Source organism: Musca autumnalis, unplaced genomic scaffold (genome assembly GCF_047663935.1).
Source record: "Musca autumnalis isolate F117 unplaced genomic scaffold, ASM4766393v1 scaffold_1, whole genome shotgun sequence".
Classification (NCBI taxonomy): domain Eukaryota; kingdom Metazoa; phylum Arthropoda; class Insecta; order Diptera; family Muscidae; genus Musca; species Musca autumnalis.
The window spans coordinates 153,266,539-153,288,372 of record NW_027411644.1 but is presented as its reverse complement, the minus strand read 5'-3'; the positions used below and the strand labels follow the sequence as shown (position 1 = coordinate 153,288,372).

At 35.5% G+C, this 21,834-nt stretch overlaps 1 protein-coding gene across 1 annotated transcript; it reads right to left on the bottom strand.

Moving 5' to 3' along the window:
* Nucleotides 1-11,830: 11,830 nt before the first annotated feature.
* On the bottom strand, nt 11,831-14,581 carry LOC141390893 (phenoloxidase 2-like). Its single transcript, XM_073963827.1, has 7 exons — nt 14,111-14,581; nt 13,863-14,038; nt 13,625-13,805; nt 13,100-13,549; nt 12,419-13,046; nt 12,105-12,360; nt 11,831-12,029 (listed from the first exon to the last, which is right to left on the bottom strand). The coding sequence occupies exons 1-7, from the start codon at nt 14,288-14,290 to the stop codon at nt 11,831-11,833; spliced, it is 2,070 nt and encodes a 689-aa protein (XP_073819928.1). The 5' UTR covers nt 14,291-14,581.
* Nucleotides 14,582-21,834: the final 7,253 nt, after the last annotated feature.

The window sequence follows — 21,834 nt, the reverse complement described above, 5'->3', positions numbered from 1 at the left end:
GTAGCGAAGTCGACGATGATACCACAGATCGCATCCCAGAAGATAGTATTGAATGTATACCACCCGACCAAGATGAAGTAAAGACAGCAATAAACCGGCTGAAGAATAATGGCCTACTAGCCGAGCTGTTCAAAACCGGAGTCGAAGCGCTGATAAGGTGTATGAATCAGCCAGTTAGCACCATCTGGCAGGAAAAACGCGTGCCCGACGATTGGAACCTGAGCATCCTATGTCCCGTCCACAAGAAAGGAGATAAGACTGTATGCTTCAACTACAGGGGCAGAAATCTTCTCCCTACTGCCTACAAGATAGTGTCAGGGATATTATGCGAACGACTAAGGCCTATGGTCAACGAAATAATTGGAGCATACCAATGCGGCTTTAGAACTGGCAAGTCCACCATTGACCAGATATTTACCCTGCGGCAAATCTGGTACCCCAGCAAAGCTCATTCGGCGGTTTCAGGCAAGGAGACAGCCTTTCATGTAATTTATTCAACATACTGCTGGAAAAGGTTATACGAGGGGACGTTAAAAAAATTGCACAATCTACACCAATAGTCACATGTTACTTGCTGATGATATAGACATCATGGGTCGATCAGTAAAAGAAGTAACTGATACCTTTATGAAGGTGGAAGGAGAATCTGCAAAAGTGGGTCCGGCGGTAAACGGTGAGAAGACCAAGTTGATGGTGTCGACGCGCAATGCGTCCATAGAGCTCGGATCAACTGTTGAAGTTGGCTCTTATAATTTGGAGGTAGTAAAAGACTTCGTCTACCTCGGGACCGCCGTAAACACAACAAATAACACAAATCAGTTGTGAAAAAAAGAAGAATTGTATTGGCCAACAGTTGCTACTTTGGCTTAAGTAAGCAGTTTAAAAACAAAGCCACATCTCGTCAAACAAACATAACACTTTACAAAACACTGATACTACCCATGCTGATGTATGGTTTCGAAGCCTGGGTATTTGCGCAAGCAGACAAGGCAGTGCTTGGTGTGTTTGCGAAAAAAATGCTTCGAATGATCTACGGACCGATCTGCGTTGACGGTGAATATCGATGTCGTATGAATCACGGGCTGGATCTGCTATACAACCACACCAGTATAGATAAACGCATTGAGATGCAACGATTGCGTTGGCTAGGCCATGTCATAAGAATGAGCGATGATGAACCCGATAAAAAGGCGTACATGGTTGTGAACGCAGAACTGGAAGAAGAAATGACAAGGCGCGGTATTCCAAAAAGCGATGCAACAATTAGAGAGAATTGGAGATCTTGTCTTAGTTCGGCTTATGGAACAAATGTTCTCTAATGGGCCAGCTAAGTAAGTAAGTAAGCCCATAACTTTTGGCGGCCACTATGTTTATATCTCACAATAACTTATAATAAAACAAAAGAAGTCGATATGCACTTATGAAAATGTATTTAATTCAATCTTCATCATTAGTGAGTTCTATCGACCACTTGATCATTGAAAATAATTTTCACATCAGTTTTCATCAAATTGGTAAATGAAGATGTCAAAGTATTCAGGGTAGTGCCCGGCGAGCATCTATCGAATGGGAAGCCCATTGTTCGAGTTTATCATTCAAGCCACAGAATAAATAGGCATCACCACAAATATCGGGACTGTGAAAAAAAATAAAGGAACCCGTTCGTAACCACTCTCAAACGCTAAAAAATCGTTTAGTTTACCTGGGGCTCAATTCTGTTTCTATGAAAATGTGAAATGAAAACTTTTACAAAGGAGAAAACTGTCAAATGAAAAAAATTATAAAGGAAATATTTTTCAATTAAAATTTTCATAGAACAAGAATCCAGCCCCTGTTGTTGGTTTGTTGTACTGCATCATTGGTGTAGTCCGAAATCATTAAGAACAAATCGAATGTCACACCCTCACGCGTGCCCTTGGGCAGGTTCTGTTTCAACACATTTCAATTACTATCTCACTTATTTTTACAAAAATGTCAAACATTTTTTAAACCGACTGTCTGTGAAAAAATGATGGACAGTTGGGAGACAGTGAGTGTTTCGTTTTCAAATTCACATACGAATTGAAATTTTTATTACAGGAACAGCTTTCCCGTACACAAAAACTTGTTTTGCCCAGTTAAATATAGAACAAGTAAAAAGTATCAGTAAGCTTTGCCGACAGAGATATACCCTAAGCCTGTGTATATTGAAACAATTTTTTCCCAAAAAACGTATGTATTTAGGATGTTTTAAAATTTTTGGGCGTTTGAACCGACAAAAATGTTGATTAGGATTAAAGATCAAAAGTTTTGCGGAGGAGATGCTAAAAGGAATGGATTGACATTGACCATTATGGAAGTGGATCTCCAGTCACTACATATGGTGCCATAGGGGGTTTTTACACCCTTCGGGCTGTTTCCTCAAGAAGTATGGACTTGCCCCTGAAAAAAACTTTTACCATCGTAATTAAGGCAATGAATGCAAGTTGCTTCAACAAAAATCAAAGTGATTCGATATCAGATCTAATAGTGAACTTATCCGAAATTTTGTGTGGAAGGTACCGGATGGAGTGGACAAATACAAATTTCACGATGTGCAAAGTGTGGACCAAATCGGTTACTCCCTTCAAGAGTTATCGCGCGCCCAAATTTTCCGAACATTTGCGAACTTTTGTGTGGGAGGTACCGAAAGGAGTGGACCGATATAGCCCATCTTCGAACCTTAACTAAGTTTAGGCAAAATATTACGAAAGCCAAAATTTGAACCGAATCGGTTCATTCGTTCGAGAGTTATCGTGCGCTCCAGCCAGCAGCACAGACAGACGGACGAACATGGCTAGATCGACTACAAATTGTCTGAAACACATATCGTCCAAACATACTTGAGGTCTAAAACCATTATTTCGATGAGGCACATTTTCATCGTATCAAAGTGTATATGGGAAATGTTGCCAATTATTTCATATTCCATTTCCAAATAATTTACTTTTTTTCTTTTCGCGCTACATTCTGGTTGTTGCGGACAAATGTTATCGCGGTTTTACTTCTGCTTTTAAGTAAAAATTATTATAAAAACGTTAATTAATTTATTGAGCACAATTGTCACTAAAAAGTTATCACGAAGTGGCGTAATTAGTAGATTGCATAATATTTGTAAAATGTTACTCAGCATTCCCGGAATTTACAAAAAATTGACAAAATTTTAAATGTAATCTGAATTTTTTGAAAATATAGGTCCATTTACCCGTGAAAAATTACAAAAAAAGTAACAGTTTTAAAGAAAGACTTCACGGGGAATCAAATGAGACCAAACTTATCATCGGGATAGTAGTTAGGATATTATAGCCAAAATAAGCACATATGTATTTGTGTTACAAAAAACAAATTTTGGTTTGGAATAATAGTTTTCACATAAATTCTAGAGTTGAAAATATTGGAAAAACTCTATAGGAGTACTTCTTTTATTTTATTTTTTTTATTTTTATTTATTTATTTTGTTGTTGCGAAGAAGCCATTTGGCCTATTAATATCACAACATGCAATAACTACAAATGTGGTCTTCGAATCAGGAAATGTATCTTAAAATATTACAATTCAAATCTTATAACTATAAGTATAATTAAATGTACATATGTGTGAGCGTTAAAAAACTACAAGGCATGAATAAGGCTCCCCAGCCAAAATAAAAAAAGAGTTAATATATACCTATTGTTGGTAATAACAAAATGAATCAATGCACCAGAATTCCAATACAGCAGACTCTACAAAACAAATGACAAGTTATATTCGTGACAATAATATTACATCAGCCCAACGTATTATTAACTGCAAAGCTTTCAAACCTTTGTCGAAATATACTTCTGGAAAACGAAAACTTTCGTAGCTCTGCAGGAAGATGATTCCATAAACGAAGAGAGCGAACAATAAAAGATCTTTCGTATAATGATGTTGAAAAACGTGGAAATGTAAGTTGTGTGTTTCTAGTAGATCTAGAGAAAGCAAGCCGATCTCGCAGGAGACCGGGAAGTTCAAAAATTACCGATTTATAAAGAAATGAAACAACTCGTTGCTGAACAAAAGTATTAAACGGGACTCCTAGGAAAATCATTGCCTGCTCCGAAATATGGTCATATCGGCGCATGTTATAAACATATCTTACAATCATATTGAACAGCTTTTCTACTTTTCCAAAATGTTCATGCGTTGTACCCGATATAACTTCTATGCCATAAGAAATGATAGATATTAACATAGAATAAGCAAGATTTTTCTTGACAAAGAGAGGCAAATACAATTCAGTAGAATACAATTTCCGGAGAATATTAACTACTCTAGGGTATAACGCGTCTATATGCGCTGAAAAATCAAGTTTTGTGTCGAGTATAACTCCTAAACATTTTAAATGATCAACAAACTCAATCAACATTCCGTTAAGTTGTATATTAATACCATTATTCAGGCGACATAAGGGACCCAGAACTATAGCTTTGGTTTTAGAAACATTCACTACCAAATTATTGTTACCTAACCAACGTGATATAGAGCACAAGGTAGTATTAATATCATGCTCCAACTGAGCGCTGGATTTACCTTTAAACAGTAAATGTATGTCATCAGCATACAAGAATGGACGACAACTGCTATTACATAAAGAACTACCAATGTCATTGAGGTATAAAATGAAAAGAAGGGGGCCTAAAATGGAACCTTGAGGTACCCCACCATAAATATTACATCTGCTGGAAATAACACCGTTAAGGGAAACGTACTGAGAACGTCCTGACAAATAGGAACAAATTAACTTACAAGAAGTGCTATCAAACGCATAGTTACAGCGTAGCTTCTCAATTAACCTCGAATGGTCTACACAATCAAACGCCTTGGACAAATCAAGGGCAACAAGAACATTACTCTCACCTCCATCAACAGTCTCCCTAATCAGATCCGTTAAATCTACTAACAGAGAGGTGGTACTAAGTCCACGCCTGAAGCCATATTGATAATTATAGATAAGTTTATGGTCATCAATAAATGCCTGAATTTGCTCTCGTATGAGGTGCTCAGCTACTTTAGAAAGTGCCGGCAGAATACTAATAGGCCTCAAGTTATCCATAGCATATATATCCTTAGCTTTTGGGATAGGAACAACCTTTGCAACCTTCCATGCTTGTGGAAAGACTGAAGTGGTGAACATTGTGTTAAAAAAATGTGTAAATTGGTTAGATATGTATGGGTAAATAAGCTTTAAAAATTTAACAGGTATACCATCTACACCCACTGATTGTGATTTAACTCGCCTAAATGCTCTAAAAACATCAATCTCGAAAACGCAATTAAAGGAAAAGGTATAACCTTGTCCGTTAGCATCGGGCAAATCAACATACGCATTACAAACACTATGGTTCTCAGTAAAATAAGCATTTAGAACATTGACGTCAAAATCCATTGCGGGGTTATTGTCACTACCAACGACACCACCAGCACGAAGCTGTCTCCAGACCTGTGTTGCGTCAAGTCCACTAAAACGTTTTGTGTAGTATTTCCTACGTTCATTTCTAAGAACTGACTTAGCTCTGTTTCTAAGGGTACAATATACTGCTCTATTTTGCTGCGTAGGATATCTTAAAAAATTATTGTATGCCATATCTCGTAAAGATTTTGATAGTGTTATAGATCTACTATTTAACCACGGCTCCGCTGACGTAATTACTCGCTTTCTCACAATGGGAACGAATGAAAAGAGATTTGCAATAAGCGAATCGAGAAATGAAAGCTGCATATCGACATTAGTCGAGCCATAAAAACTGCTAAAGTCTACTCCCACAAGATATTCGTGCAAAGTTTCCCAATTGATATTCTTAAAGTCACGGAACTCGAAAAATTGTTCTGAATTAGAAATGTTTATGTCAATGGCACCAAATATTAAAGCATGGTGCGAGATAGAGGGGCATTGGACTTGATCCGAGAATATAAGAGAGCATGAATTACTATAAACAAAAAAATCTATTAGTGAAACAGAGTTTGTAGCAATATTAAAATGTGTAGGAAGAGAGTTATGACTAACTGAAAGACCAAGACGTAGGCAAGCATTCCGCATTTGGGACGACTTGGAAATGTCAAACAAGTTGCAGTTAAAGTCTCCAACTGCAACTATAGTATTGTACCTCGATAAGATGTCTTCATGCACTTCCTCAAAGCATGAGATATTGCCGTGTGGCAAATAAACCACACCAAAAAGTATTTTTCTTACGCCTAAAATAAGTTCAATGAAAAGGGACTCGCAAACACCAGGATTTGATGAACGAAAAACAACCTTATGTTTAATGCCATTTAGTACGTAAATTCCAACACCTCCTCCCCTAGCACTCGGACGGTCATTGCGTACAAATGAATAGCCAGGAATAGCAACAGATTTCGATGAAACGTAAGATTTCAACCAAGTCTCGGAAACGGCGAACAGTCCCAAACCACTATTACAAATAATGCTCTTAAGCTCACTTAGAGTAAAGTTGTAATTTGAAGGTCGCAAGCTTTGACAGTTGATATGAGCGAAAGTCAAATAACCAGAGTATTGGTTCAATTTGTTTTTGATCAAGGTTGAATTACCAACAATAGGACCAAGATCGTTATTTGCTGTCATTAAAATATAACCAAAATATGTTGCTGGGGAACCTAACTGAAGAAAATGAGATCATTATGAAATAAAGATTTAAATAAAGATCAAAACACGCGTAAAGATGCATAAAAAGGGGGCAAAGAGAAACAATCTAAAAAAAAACATATCCTCAGGAAAAATTATTGAGAACTACTCAATGATCATTATGGCAAACCAGAATTAAAGAAAAAATGTAAAGGAACCAATTGACCTAAATTAATATATGATAATATATATATAACTAAAGCTATAACTAGCTACTAGCCAGAAGTCTCTCACAATCATCGATCTTAAGAAAACGTTCATTGCCATTGGGAAACAAAGCATTAACACCAGGCTCATCACCATTAACCAGGATGAATTTTTCAAGTTTTCCTTGTTTCCTCAGCATTCGGCACACATACATTAACCTCGCAGAAGCTGGAGTGAGGTGGTCGTCTAAATATATATGAGTTTGGAAATTACCACCAATAACTGCATTTAGCTTTTCTGAAGAGTACTAATAACGGACATTGAGGATTTACATATTCCTATTTCTTTGTTTATATTTTCTATCGTTGTGGATATGGAACCAATTTTATCCTCACAGTTTTTCACATCATCCGTAACTTTGCGCAGTCCATCCAAAAATTCCTCACGGAAACGCGCAACGACACCATCCAGTGTGCTTCGAAAATCAGCGACGTATGATTGCATGCGTTGCTCAATCTTTGCCTTCAAAGCTGCCGCCATGTCGTTAACTACGTCTGTTACAATGCTTATTATGTCATCATTACCTCCAGGCGCCACAGTGCTGCTACCGGAAGACGTATCAACATTAGTAGTAACACTATTACTGCAAGTATCACTAGCATTACTACAGGAAGGTGCCTTTTTCCGAGAACATTTTTTGCATTCGTACACCAAATCTTTTTTGGATTTAACTTCCTTCTCACTCATGCCAATACACGCTGGATGGAAATAGCTGGGGCAGTTCGAGCACCCAACACTGTAAACTTTCCCTATAGTTTTACTACAAATAGGGCAAGTATATGTTTTTGCAGGTGCCATAGAATTGGATGTGAACAAATAAAATTCAATAAAAAAGAAGCCTTGTACGCAGCTTCAAAGATGTCAACAGTAAACAAATGGTGTCTCAAAACAAAAGGTAAATAGTCTTCTTCTTCTTCTTCAAAACGCAGCTGTATATGGTAATTGTTGTTATAAAAACAAAACAGATAATCAGATCAGGAAAACTGCAAAAAATTGTTTTTTTTTCAGCAAAACTTCAATTCGCCGGAACTTGAAAACTCCACTGCTTTATTGCCAAATAGTATTAATCCATTAAAATAGTATATTGATCGTTTTTTATAATTTTTCCCGAGAGCAAAGCAAAATTTTTAGCAATTCATTTCAGTGTTGCCAACCTTTTTTTTTGACGGATTTTGCTTTATCTACATTCACATAGAAGGTTTCCTATTGAGGAAAGTTATCGGGTTGTTGAAATAAATCATTAGACTTCTTAAACGGAAATAGGGTTCAAATAAACCGCTTTAACTTATATGCATTATTAAAATATGTGTAAATCGCGTAATTATCAAAATCGTTTTGTCCGCATGTTTTTTCATGTACATGTGATTTTCATGTACAGCAAGACCATATCTTTTAATTTGTATATATTTTTCGAAATATAATTTGGACGCAAAAACCTATAAAACATCGCTAATTTGCGCAAAGTTCATACAATTTCGTTCCGCATCCGGTTTTAGTGTCACCATGAAAATCTGCATCGATATATGTATACCTATTTCAAGGCAATCAGTCAAGAACCGTGGATGTAGCATCACACACTATTTTTGGGATAAAATGAATGTAGTTCCCTTATCAGTGAAGTTTTTAAATCTCTGTTTCCGCAAAAAGGAAGATGCTGCACTAGTTTTTTCATAGTAGTGAAAGCGGCCGACAGAATACGCGATAAAATGCGCGATATTTTCAAAAACAATATTAGGTGATTTTCCTACCTTGGAATTTCTCCTATCCCGCGTATTAGTAGATGGATTTTAATGAATAATGATTTATTAGATCCGCAACGTAAAAATCCAAAATTTGCAATCATGCACGAGTAAATCGAATGCCAATTGTACAAGTTAGACCCAATTAGACCAAAATGTCAGCATCATTTAATGGTAGACGCAGATCAAATTTTGAAAAGTTATACATTGGTGAGATGATCCTTATTTAGTTGGCTTCTACTTTCACTTTGACAGGAAAATCGGGAAAAAATGTGGTTTAATCACAAACCGAGCGAAAACAAAAAAAGTCACGTTGGCTTCAACCCATTTTTACCCATTTTTATACCCTCAGCCTTTAGGCTAAAGAGGGTATTTACACTTTGATACGGCCAAAAATGTGCCTCATCAAAATAATGGTTTTAGACCCCAAGTATGTTTGTACGATATCCGTTTCAGACAATTTTGAGTCGATCTAGCAATGTCCGTCCGTCTGTCTGTCTGGCTGGTGCGCACGATAACTCTCGAACGGATCAATCGATTCGGTTCAAATTTTGGGTATCGAAATATTTTGTCCAGATTTGATTTAAGTTCGAAGATGGGCCATATCGGTCCACTCCTTCAGGTACCTCCCCCACAAAAGTTCAAAAATGTTCGGAAAAATTGTCCGCACGATAACTCTTGAAGGGAGTAACCGAATTAGTCCATACTTTGCACATCGTGACATTTCTACCAGACATAGATGAGGTTCCAATATGGACCCTATTGGTTCACTCTTTCGGGTACCTCCCACACAAAATTTTGCTTAAGTGCAGTTTAAGGCCTGCTCTCGAATCGCTTTGATTTTTGTTGCAGCCATTTGTATTCACTACCCCCATTACGACGGTATAATTTTTTTCAGGAGCAAGTCCATATATCCTCAGAAATCAGCACGAAAACTGCAAACAACCCATATAATACCATGTGTCGTAGTTGGAGTGCACGATAACTCTCGAACGGATCAACATATTTGGTTAAAATTTTGGGTCTTTCAATATTTTGTCCAAACTTAGTTTAAATTCGAAGATAGACCATATCGGTCCACTCCTTCCGGTACCTCCCCCACAAAGGTTCAAAATTTTTCGCCAAGATTGTGGGCATGATAATTCTAGGAGGGAATAACCGAATTGAGCCAAACTTAGCTATTGGTAATATTACTTTCAGGCATAGATCGAGTTCTAATATGGACTATATCGGTCCACACATTTGAGTACCTCCCACACAAAATTTGGAAAAAGTATAGTTTAACAACTCCTCTCTGATCTTATTAATTTGTGACGCAGCAGGTTACGACGTTGTAATTTTTTTTTCTTGGGAAAGTCCATACTTCCTGAGATAATGACCCAAAAAGGTCCAGAAAATCCTACCGGCACCACCTAAACTGGCTAATGTGTAAAATAACACTTTAAGAGAGAAATCGATTTAGCTCAAACTTTGTAAATTGAAAAGTAAAATTGTAATATATTTAAATTCAGAAAATTAAGTACAACATATTTAATTATATAGTCTGTAAGGAAAATATCCATAGACTAATAAAGAAAAAAATATTTCCTACAGCTTTGTATTAGGTCCGAATATGTACTACATCGGATCACTCCTATGGGTACACCCTACCCAAAGTTTGGAAAAAAAGCACTCGTCTTGGATCATTCTGAATTTTGTTGCAACATGTAGTTTTTTGCGCCCCTTTCCATCCTGGAAAATTTTCCCAACAGCTAAAAAACCTACAGAAGTATTGTGTTAACTTTTTTCCTTCGGGTACGTGGCTGAGGGTATATCTCTGTCGGCTCAGCTGACTGATACTTTCTTACTTGTTTAACATAAATACAGCCACAGCTTCCACGCAAATCAACTTTGAAGGCTAATATTTTTTGCCAAGTCTAAAAACATTTCATTTTATCCAAAAGCATTAAAATTGTACAATATACAACCACTATTAGCGAGTTATAAAGGGGTAAACCTTGGCTTCAACGATGTTAAATTTTCAATAGTATTGCCCATATACTCTCTTTAGCCTAAAGGCTGAGGGTATAAAAATCATCGTTACCCATATACATATCGCTCATTTACTCAAAGAGTGGCATAACTAAAAAATGCGTTTTCTAAATTTGCTATTTCTATGACTTCTTTTTCATCCTGTGTCAAACTTTCATGCTTATATCTCTAAAACTCATCGAGTTACAGCTCAGTTACTATGGGTTTCGCATAATTGAACAAAAAAGTTTTTGTTAGTTTATGAAGCTCTAAAACACTTCAAATCATGCTTGATCTTGCACAGAAACTTATCAGTGATATCTGGCTAGCTGTTTGCAATTTTTGTGTAATATTCTTTTAATTTGGGAAGTCAAATTTCAATTTTTAATGGAAAATACAAATTAATTTGTTTTTGTGAAACATCTCTCGAAAAGAAGTTTCATCAGAATGACATCTGCTTAAGAAAGAATGGGTTAAGTGATTACACGAAACCCTGTACTAGTGATTCCAAACCAAAATAAGAGTATTTAATCAAAATATCTTAATTTATAATTAGTTTAGAAAACTTTCAATTTGCAAAAAAATCATTCGAATTGATCTCGTAGTATACTGCAAGATATCTGTTTTTTAATTAGTTGATATCCTAATGCGCGTTTTTGCAACCACTTTTCCCATTCTTACCAGCCCCATCGGAGCCGTTTAAAACCATGTTTGGCAAATTTTATTGTAAACAAATAAGAAACGTTAGCCCATAACTTTATAAGCTGTGTTCCAGAACTAAAAAGTTTTTACAATTTTTACCACTTTTTCAAATTTTTTACCACACAGCGTTCCCGTACACCAAAAAGTAGTAAAATGTTCACTTCTCTTTAAAAAAAATTGGCGCTAAATGACTCTCTTTAAAAAAAAAACTTTTTACCAGACAAGTTTGAGCGTGTAAAAAGTGGTAACATGGTTCCCGCCTTCTGATTGGTTGGTAGGTCGACTTTGACATTTGTTCCAATTTCTTTGACGTTTTCCCATTTTTCCGTTCCCGTATATTTTGAATAAAGTTATATGTACATACATATATCTCATTTTTCACATTTCGCTCTTTTGCTACTATTACCATTAAAAAAGACGGGAACGCACATATAATAAAACAAAATAATTTAATTTGCACTTTATGAAAATTTATTTAATTCAATCTTCGTCATTATTGAGTTCTATCGACCACTTGATCATTGAAAATAATTTTCACATCAGTTTTCATCAAATTGGTGAAAGATGATGTCAATGCAGTCAGGGTAGTGCCCGGCAAGCGTCTATCGAATGGGAAGCCCATAGTTCGTCTATCGGGATAGAGTTTATCCTTCAAGCCACAGAATGAATAGGCATCACCACAAACATCGGGGCTGTCAAAGAACAAAATAAAGAAAACCTCGCCATTAATAACCACTCTTAAATGCTAAAAAAATCGTTTAGTTTACCTGTTGTTGGTTTGTTGTACTGCGTCATTGGTGTAGTCCGAAATCATTACGAACAAATCGAATGTCATACCCTCAGGCTTGCCCTTGGGCAAAAGAAGATGATCGGGCCAACCACAACCACAGAATTGGAATGCAGCTAAATCATTGGCATTGGTGGGTTGAGCACTAGGTCCCACACGACGTAATGATCTTTCGAAAGGAATTGTAACGGAAGATTCATCAGAACGGCGGCGAATTGTATTTCTTCCAGGAGTCACTGTGGAAAATATTCAATATTAAATTCATTCAACCCAACTTGTGGTTCATCAACTTACAATTCACTGTGAATTTATCCATTTCTATAGCCAAAAGACGTTGATCTTCAAGACTGAGTGGTGTTCCACGCTCATCGGTTTTAGGGCATAGGAAAATGCGACAGGTGCCTTTCTTTGGTGTAGCGTTCGAATTGGTTACATTAACAACATACTCGAATGGGGCATGTTGCAAATGTGTAAAGGTGGCAAACACACTGCCATTGGGACCGAAATCCAGACCAGCAGCCAGATCGACGTTGGATTTTTGCCAATAGGTTAAGAGTACATTCGGAGCCGCTGTACGTGAGTTGATCTTGGCCTCAACGTTGTTAATCGTGATGCCTCGGTAGGCCAAATGGCTTTGATCGTAAGGTGGCAAACTGGTCTTGAATTTATTGAAAATAGTATCCAAATATCCATGCCATTTGTAGAAGATAGGATCACGCATTGCAGTCGTAACATCACCCATTACTCCGTATTCTTCCAAATGACGCGCATCGGGATCATGGGCAAAGGAAATGAGATTGTGAACCATGTTATGAAGATTGCCATAGTACTGACGGTTAATCGATAAGGACGAAGCTTCAATCATATCACCCAGCATATCAATGCCCTTAACTTCATCTAATGGATAGCGTTTTCCGGATGGCTAAAATTTGAAAAGTGTCACAATCGAATGTCATCCATATAAACTTAACTTACATCTACAACAAAACCTTGATCGATGGCAGCCAAAATACGATCACGCCATCTTTCACATTCAGCAATTTCAAGAACATTATTCTCACGATTCATGTCACGTAACACCGTGTTGGCTATACGACCGGGATATGTACGATTATTGACACTGCTCAGAAGTTTGGGGAAGTAACCCTCGGCAATGGGAGCACGCAAGTTGCTCATTAGTTCGGTAAGTTTCAAGTTATTGCAGAAGCGTTCCACGTTGTAGCGGGCTATAACTTGATGATGCATATAATAAAACAATTCACCGCGACGGTCCTTTGCAACAACCTCACGAGGACCTTCAGTGGGATATACCAAATGCCAGTGCCAATGATGCATATTCACTCCGATATCTTCACGGAAATAGGCGAGACGTTGTTCATCCTCCAAATCTGATGCCGTATAGTTCCTTGGAATTTCAATCAGAGACTATGAATTGTAACGGAAAATACCATAATTTAAGCAAATTTTGGAACAAGTACACATGTAAATTAAATTCCTTACACGCTGACTGGGATCCGGTATAAGAGAAGCTTCTTGACGGGCTTCCTGCAACAGAGATGGTTCTACAAAGTTCGAGGGAAATGTTTCAGCAACTGGTGGAACGCGAATATTGCGTGTATCACGGCGATGTTGAATGGCAACAGAAAAACAATACTGGAACAACACTGGATTAACACGATCCCTACAATGAAATATTTAAATAATAACTTCGTTTTTCCCCATCGTATCGTCAACCTACTTGGTATAGGCACAGAGCGATGCAAAACTTTGCAGGTCAGGACTCTCCATAAACAAGGTGATAAGTTGGCTAGCAACCTTCTTATGTTGGTCTTGGAACAGAGAGAACTGTTGCTTCTTTCCAATAACTTTGGCGAAGTCCAAATTAGGTTTTCTTGCCAGGTCACGCAAAGGGATCTACAATAAAAATAACTCACACATTTGTAGATAAATATTAAAATGGGAAATTGTCCTTACATAAATACATACCTTAACATCAACATGATCACCGTATCGGGATTGAAGTTCTACATTGGAACCACTGTAACGTTCAGTGTAGTAACTATCGGGCAAATCTAAAGCGGCCTTGCCATTATCACGTGATGTAAATACTGGTTCCAAAGGACGTTGGAACAACAGTTCAAGGGCTTTGGTATCGTTTGAAGACATTTTTAAATTTCACGCAGAATTGCAGACAAGAGAAGTAGTGAATGTTGAAACAATTTCACAACTGATGACCTTTCCCAGTTCAACACAGTTTTTATAGTGCCAAACAAAACGCAAATATTAGTGATAAGTGCTGGAAATCACACTTTAGCGGTTTCCCTTGGCCCAATCATGTCAACGAAATTTTTGAATTCTGTGGTCGGGTCTCTTACCACAACAATTGATAAAAGTGCGTGTGGTGATTAGAAGCTGAATAGATCTCTGCTTTTAGAATGATATGTTCCGTATGTCCCTTTGTGGGAAATAATGTGTGGATATATGTATCTGTATGCGTTGAATACGAACAAAAACAAGTAAAAGCATATCAGTCGACATTGTCAACAGAGATAGATATACTCTTAGCCTGAGACAAAAAGGAAAAAAACAAAAACACATATTGATTTTGATTTAATTCCATGAATTTTGTACACATCGTCCGAGAACGAAGGATATTCATGGGTTATTCAATATACAATCACAATTTCCATATGAGACAGACCTTTGGATAGAAATTGGGACTTTCATTTATTGACTGGTTGAATCCGGCTACACAGCCGAAAATTAATGGATTTAGGATGTTTTCAGAATTTAAAGGCCTTTTTTCAGAAAGTATACGAGCATGGTTTGGGATTCACAGCGCATTCGATACATATCACATATGCAATTCACCGCTAGTCGCATTCATTTATGCGTGTTGAAATTTCAAATTTCAAAATTTATCATTTTTAAATTTGGCCGAGTAGAAACAAGCAGCAAGTTTGCTAGCATCTGATTGGCTGACACGTTAATGTTGACATTTCTGCCAGATATGTAGTTTGCAATTTTTGTAATTTTCCATTCCCATACTCTTTGGACAAATTGATATGGAAACAATTTTTCACAGTACTGGGTAACAAATTTGCCTCGCAGAAGATAAGAGAAGAGGACGTCATTCTTCTACATTTTTAGCTCTGTTCCTTTACGTGCAAGAATCTTCACGTTTTACCACTTTTTACAATTCAAATGGTAGCAGTTTACAATATTTACTACTTTTGGCGGTTTTACCATTTTCAAAAGTAAAGGAACAGACCATTTGTTTATAGAGAAGTGCAAGTATTGCTGGTTTTTAGATTACGGAAACGCTTTTCTAGCAAAAAATAGGAAAAATAGTACTATATGGTGCTACATACACATTAAACATTATTCATAGTCTTGTGCCAGACTATGAAAATGATTATAAGATTTTTTTGGAATTTATGGGTATGAAGGGAAAAAGGGAGTCATTCACCTCCATTCTCTCCTAAAAACTAAACAATTTTCATGTTATATTTTCAATGTCTGGCACAAGAGATATTTGGTTTTTGACGAGTATACATATTGGATTGTTTAAAGAATATCCTCGGCTCTGAGGTATGTCTGAAGCACCAAAAATGGCCGTAATGTGCATTGTCTGTATACTTTTCACTTGGGTTATAGAAGAGAATTACAGAGCAGGCCCGATAAATTTGACGAAAAAGATATAGGACTTTTTGGGTTCTTTTCTTAACAATTGCGATCGTTCAGAACAAATGTGAACATTTGTTAATAAATTTGATAGGGATATTTCCTGTCCATAGAGATCTATACATGCCAATTTACAGATAATTCGGTTGGAAAGTGTACCTATACTATATTAAAAGATGGATTGGTTCAACAATATTTTAGGTCCAATCTTTGCAATATCGTAATATTTATACAAGACATAGATAAGGTTCGAATATAAACTATATTGGTCTACTCCTTCGGGCATCTCCAACACAAAATCTCAAAAACAGGTTAAGAGGTTACCCCCAACCGATTTGGTCCAAACTTTGCATCTCCTAATATTTTGTCCAAATTTAGTTTAAATTCGAAATTGGTCCATATCGTTTTTCTCCTTAGGGTACGTCCCCCACAAAAGTTCAACATTTTGGTTAAGGTGCAGTTTAGGATCTGTTCGAAAATTCTTGGGAAATTTATACCGAAGCTACTCCTTGCGGTTCTGTATGCAGCGATATTATGTATTTCGTGGGCAAATCCATGGTTCCTGACTTAGTTGTACAAAAGATCTATGTTATACTGTTCCCAACTGAATTGACTGTTGAGCGCAATCTGTATATCCAAACGACATAAAAAGTTGCGTGAAACTTAAGGACTATCTGTTTGATGTTTAATGTTTTTCTTCGTCTTGGTCATAATGAGCAACGTCTAATCCTTAAATATTTCCAATAGAAATAAGATTACAAAAAATTTCAAAAATCGTATGCTTTATAGTTGACCACTTTCTACAATCTACTCGGTAGAGCTTTGATTTAAAAAATTGGCTGATCTTCTTAATTAACAGGTTACACGTTTATAGTACACCAAAAACAGATATCACTAATATTTTTTGAAAATTTAACATTGCTGAAGCTAAGGTTTATCCTTTTAGAACACGCGACTTGTGAGTGTATATTATACAAATTAAATATTTTTGGATAAAATGAAATGATTTTTGGACGTGGCAAAAAATATTGGCCTTAAGAGATAACTTGCGTGGAAGCTGTGTCTATATTTATGTTAAAAACTTGTCTTTTTTGTTTTCTCTCGATTTGTGAGTAAACCACACTTCTCACGATTTTCCTGTCAAAGTAAAAGTAGAAGTCAACTAAATAAGGATAGTCTCACTAATGTATTTCTTTTTGAAATTTGATCTGCTTCTACCATTAAATGATGTTGACATTTTGAAGCCAGTTTTACTGTGTTTTTCGAAATTTTCTTCTAATTTCATTTCATTTCAGTTTTTTCAAAAAATCATTTATAGGATTGTAGAACTTGCGATTCTGAGTTATTTGATATATGTATGTGTCGTGAATGTAAAAATCCTATTTTTCAGGTCTAATATTCGCAATTGTCATTAGAATACCTCGTATTTCATTGCAAATTTTGGTTTTTTACGTTCCGGATCCAATATATCATTCCCCGTGAAAATACATCTACTAAAACGCGAGTTACGAGAAATTCCAAAGTAGAAAAAACACCTAAAATTGTTTTTGAAAATATCACGTATTTTATGGCGTTTTCTACGCATCGTTTCCACTGCAATGAAAAAAAACTAGTGCAGCATCTTCGTTTTAGCTGAAACAGATGTTTGAAAACTTCACTGATAAGGAAGCTGCATTCATTTTATCCCAAAAAATAGTGTGTGATGCTACATCCACGGTTCTTGATTGATCGCCTTCAAATAGATATACATATATCGATTTAGATTTTCATGGTGGACACTGAAATCGGATGCGGACAAAAATTGTATGCACTTTGCGCAAATTAGCGATATTTTAAGTTTTTTTAATGCTAAGATGCAGCCGATGCTACATCTTAGCCTCCAAATTCCAAAAATATATACAACTTAAAAGATATCGCTCATTTACTCAAAGAGTGACACATTTCAAAAAATCGAGTTTCAAAAAAAAAAAAAAAACGCGTTTAAGTTGACGATTAAAATTTGATTAGATCAAGCATGATTTGAAGTGTTTTAGTGCATCATAAACTCAAAAAAACACTTTTGTTGAATAATGCCAAACTCGTAGTAAATGAGCTGTTACTCGTATGGTTTTAGAGATATCAGCATGAAATTTTGACACAAGACAAAATAGAAGTCGTAGAAAAAATAGAAATTGCTATCTCAGAAAACGCATTTTTTGAGTTATGCCACTCTTTGAGTAAATGAGGGATATGGTCTTTCTGTATATGAAAATCACATGCGGACAAAATGATTTTGATAATTACGCGATTTACACGTATTTTAAAATGCATGTAAATTAAAATGGATTACACTGGTCAACAGGACTTTTGTTTCAACCGAAGTTGCAGTTGTTTCTAGATGAAATCGGCGAGTTATTTTCAAATACGGTCCCCGTTTTTCTCCATCAGCTCTTGTTTTTGAGATATAGCTCAAAATCGTTTTTTACGAGTTTAACCCAGACTTTCGTTATTTTCGGATACAAACAAATATTTTTTTGTGGGTTTTTCGACATTAATATATTAAGGAGATGTTGTACGCTCGATACAAATCGTTTTTGAAATAGTTATGATGAGTATATATAAAAAAATATAGAAAATATACGACGGACCTTGTAAAAATTACATATTTTGAGTACTTTAAGCTGTAATTACGTCCTCGGGGGAAGTCATAGGATCTTCATACGGTACTCCGGATATGCTTAGGGTGTCTACTATATAATGCAGTATTCAAATGTATAATATAAAGTTCATAGCCCCCATGATTCGGCCATAACCTAAAAATCGCCATGAAGACTGCTAAAGGGAAATAATTTACCAGTGATATCATTACCACATAAGCCATTTACTTTTCAATGGCAGTCTTCATGATGATTTTTAGGTTATGGCCGAATCATGGGCGCTATGAACTTTATATTATATATTTGAATACTGGACTATATAGTAGACACCCTAAGCATATCCGCATTACCATATGAAGATCCTATGACTTCCCCCGATGACGTAATTACAGCTTAAAATACTCAAAATAAGCAATTTGTACAAGGTCCGGTGTATATTTTCTATATTTTTTTGATATATACTCGCCATAACTATTTCAAAAACGATTTGTATCGAGCGTACAACATCTCCTTAATATATTAATGCCGAAAAACCCACAAAAAATATTTGTTTGTATCCGAAAATAACGAAAGTCTTGTTTAAACTCGTAAAAACCGATTTTGAGCTATATCTCAAAAACAAGAGCTGATGGAGAAAAACCGGGACCGGATTTGAAAACAACTCGACGATTTCATCTAGAAACAACTGCAACTTCGGTTGAAACAAAAGTCCTGTTGACCAGTGTAATCCATTTTAATTTACATGCATTTTAAAATACGTGTAAATCGCGTAATTATCAAAATCATTTTGTCCGCATGTGATTTTCATATACAGAAAGACCATATCCCTCATTTACTCAAGAGAGTCTGAAACATTCAACTTTTTCAATTTTGTTGGGCAGTGTTATTTGACCTCTATTTCCATTTCAGAAGCCCTGAGATATATCCTCAGCAACCCAATTATCTTCCTCAATGGGAAAGTTTTAATATGAATGTCTACACGCAGAGAAAAAAATATGTTTGATCCAACAATATTCCAAGAGCAAAATATGTATTGTTAACATATTGTTGGATTCCTCATGTAGTATTGTAAATCCAAAAATAGTTTGTGTCAACTGAACAATATTTCTCTCTTTTCTTCGAAAATTTGTTTCTCTTCTCTCGCTATTCGATGCCGTGTTGAAAAAACAATTTTGGTGAGTTGTGGTGTGTTTGTATGACATGCTGCCTTTACCTTTGTTTTTGTGTGTATGTACTTGTGAGACTCTTGTTTTTATTTGTTTCTGTTTTGTTTCATTCTTCTTTCCTTTTCATGTTTGTTATGGTGTTTAATTATTCCTTATGTTGTGGTGGCTGCTTGAGGCTTTTTGTTTGTCTTTGTTGTCAACTAAAGTAGCAAACCATGTATTGCGTTCATCAATGCTCGTAATATTATACGCGATATTTACATCAAAGTTGTGTGGAAAGTGTATATGAGAAGTATATTCACTCAAATCAAAAAATTTAGTATCTGGTTTTCAGGGCTGACAATATGTTTTGTAAAAAATTTAGATTATGATTGTTCCTACAATCGGTATTGTTAACGATTTTTACAATATTGCGGAAATTCGAAAGTTGTTTTTGTTTTCTATTTTCGGAACAAAAGATGATATTTTTGGATTTGGATTACAATATTTGTACAAAACAAACACATTTTTGGAACCAAAATAAATATTTTTGTTCCAACAAAACCGAAAAATATTTTTTCTCTGCGTGTATAAATCAAAATCCGTCTATTTTATTGGGAGATTTAAGCAAAATGAAGGAAGTATTCCTATAGATTTTTCCAATATTTTCTACTATAAAAAAATATTTTTTACCAAAATGTGTGCTTATTTTGGCTGTAATATCGAAATTATAATATCAATATAATTTTATATAATTTTACTAGCAAAGTGACCGCTACTTCGTATGCGGAATAGATATAAAAAACAAATCAACAATATTTAATCTGAAAATTTTGTTGAACTAATGTCAATTTTAATCAATATTCATTTTTATTTAAGTAATGTTCGTACCATATTAATTCGATTTTCAAGAAACAGTCGTATCTCACTCTTACACATCAACAGCGAGACACATGTTTTGAGATATTTTAATTAACCCATATCGTATCGAGACAAATTTTTTATTTATTTTTAAAAATAAATCACTTTTTTAGGGTAATTAGGACTGATGTCAAAAATCAACTCAAAAAATTTTTCCGATTTTTCGTTTTCCCGGAAAGTGGTGTTCGAAATTTCGAACACTGGCGCTTAAGCTACATGTATAGAAGTAAAATAAAATTGATTTATTTGCCGTTTTATTGATTTATTTTACAATTTTTGTATGAAAATATGGTTGAAGATTGGTATTGAGACTTCTTTGGACCTACAAAACTTTTCCCCGAAATGTGTCAGCACTGGTCCACGTTTTGGATTGCCCCCCATAGAACGGTCCCGCCCGATTTTCGGGAAATTTCAGTCTTAGTCTTTTTTAAGGCTACTTAACTTTCCTCCAGAAATTTGTCAGCATAGGTCCACGTTTTATATAGCATCCGTTGAATGGTACCTAACAATTTTAGGGTATTTCAGGATTTTAGCCGCACTGTCCTTTAGAAATGGCTGAAATGTAGTATTTAGTCTTATATGGTGCAATAATAACTTTTCCCCGCAATTTGTCAGTAAATTTCCACGTTTTGATATACCCATCGATATGTAGGTTAAGTACCAGCGTTCGAAATTTCGAACAGTCAACTTTGCATATCTGTAAATTCGCGCTTGTGCATTCAAATCAAGTTCTCTATATTTTGTGAAACGGCTACATATATTGGCAATAATTCCCTATGATTACTTTTTTAATTTAATTTTTCTTATAATTTTTTAAAATTAATTTAAAAAGTATCCAAAAATATAGGTTTCAAAAATCTAATCTTAACATTGAGGGGGAGAGGGGGTTTTCAAGGGACAATTTTTTTTTTATTTGCTGACAAATTAGACTTTATACATATACCAAAACTTGTTTAAAATTTAACCTTTTTCATCCATAAATATTTTTTTGAAAAGAAGTGATTCTACTGTTCGAAAAATCGAACACCAAGTACGAAATGGGTTAAGAGCTTTCTTTCCTCAGAAGGTAAAACATTCTTGTAAATAAAATATAATTTAAAAAATTAAGTTTCAGTGTTTTATTTAGAAATGCACTTAAAACTTGGAAATAATTTGTCGCTTAGCCTCAATATATATATTCTTTCTCATGATGGAATCTCTCAAATAAAACGCTTGCCGTTTAATTTTGCCACCATTTATAATCTAAATGCAAGCGTTTTATTTGAGAGATTCCATAATGAGAAAGAATATATTTATTGAGGCTAAGCGACAAATTATTTCCTAG

What these genes read in the sequence shown, in the direction of transcription:
- LOC141390893 (XM_073963827.1), bottom strand. Translation starts at nt 14,290, where the DNA reads ATGTCTTCAAACGATACCAAAGCCCTTGAACTGTTGTTCCAACGTCCT. An exon ending in GTGATCATGTTGATGTTAAG is followed by an intron (nt 14,039 to 14,110) that starts GTATGTATTTAT and finishes TTTTTATTGTAG; the next exon opens with ATCCCTTTGCGTGACCTGGC. An exon ending in TACCGGATCCCAGTCAGCGT is followed by an intron (nt 13,550 to 13,624) that starts GTAAGGAATTTA and finishes TACAATTCATAG; the next exon opens with TCTCTGATTGAAATTCCAAG.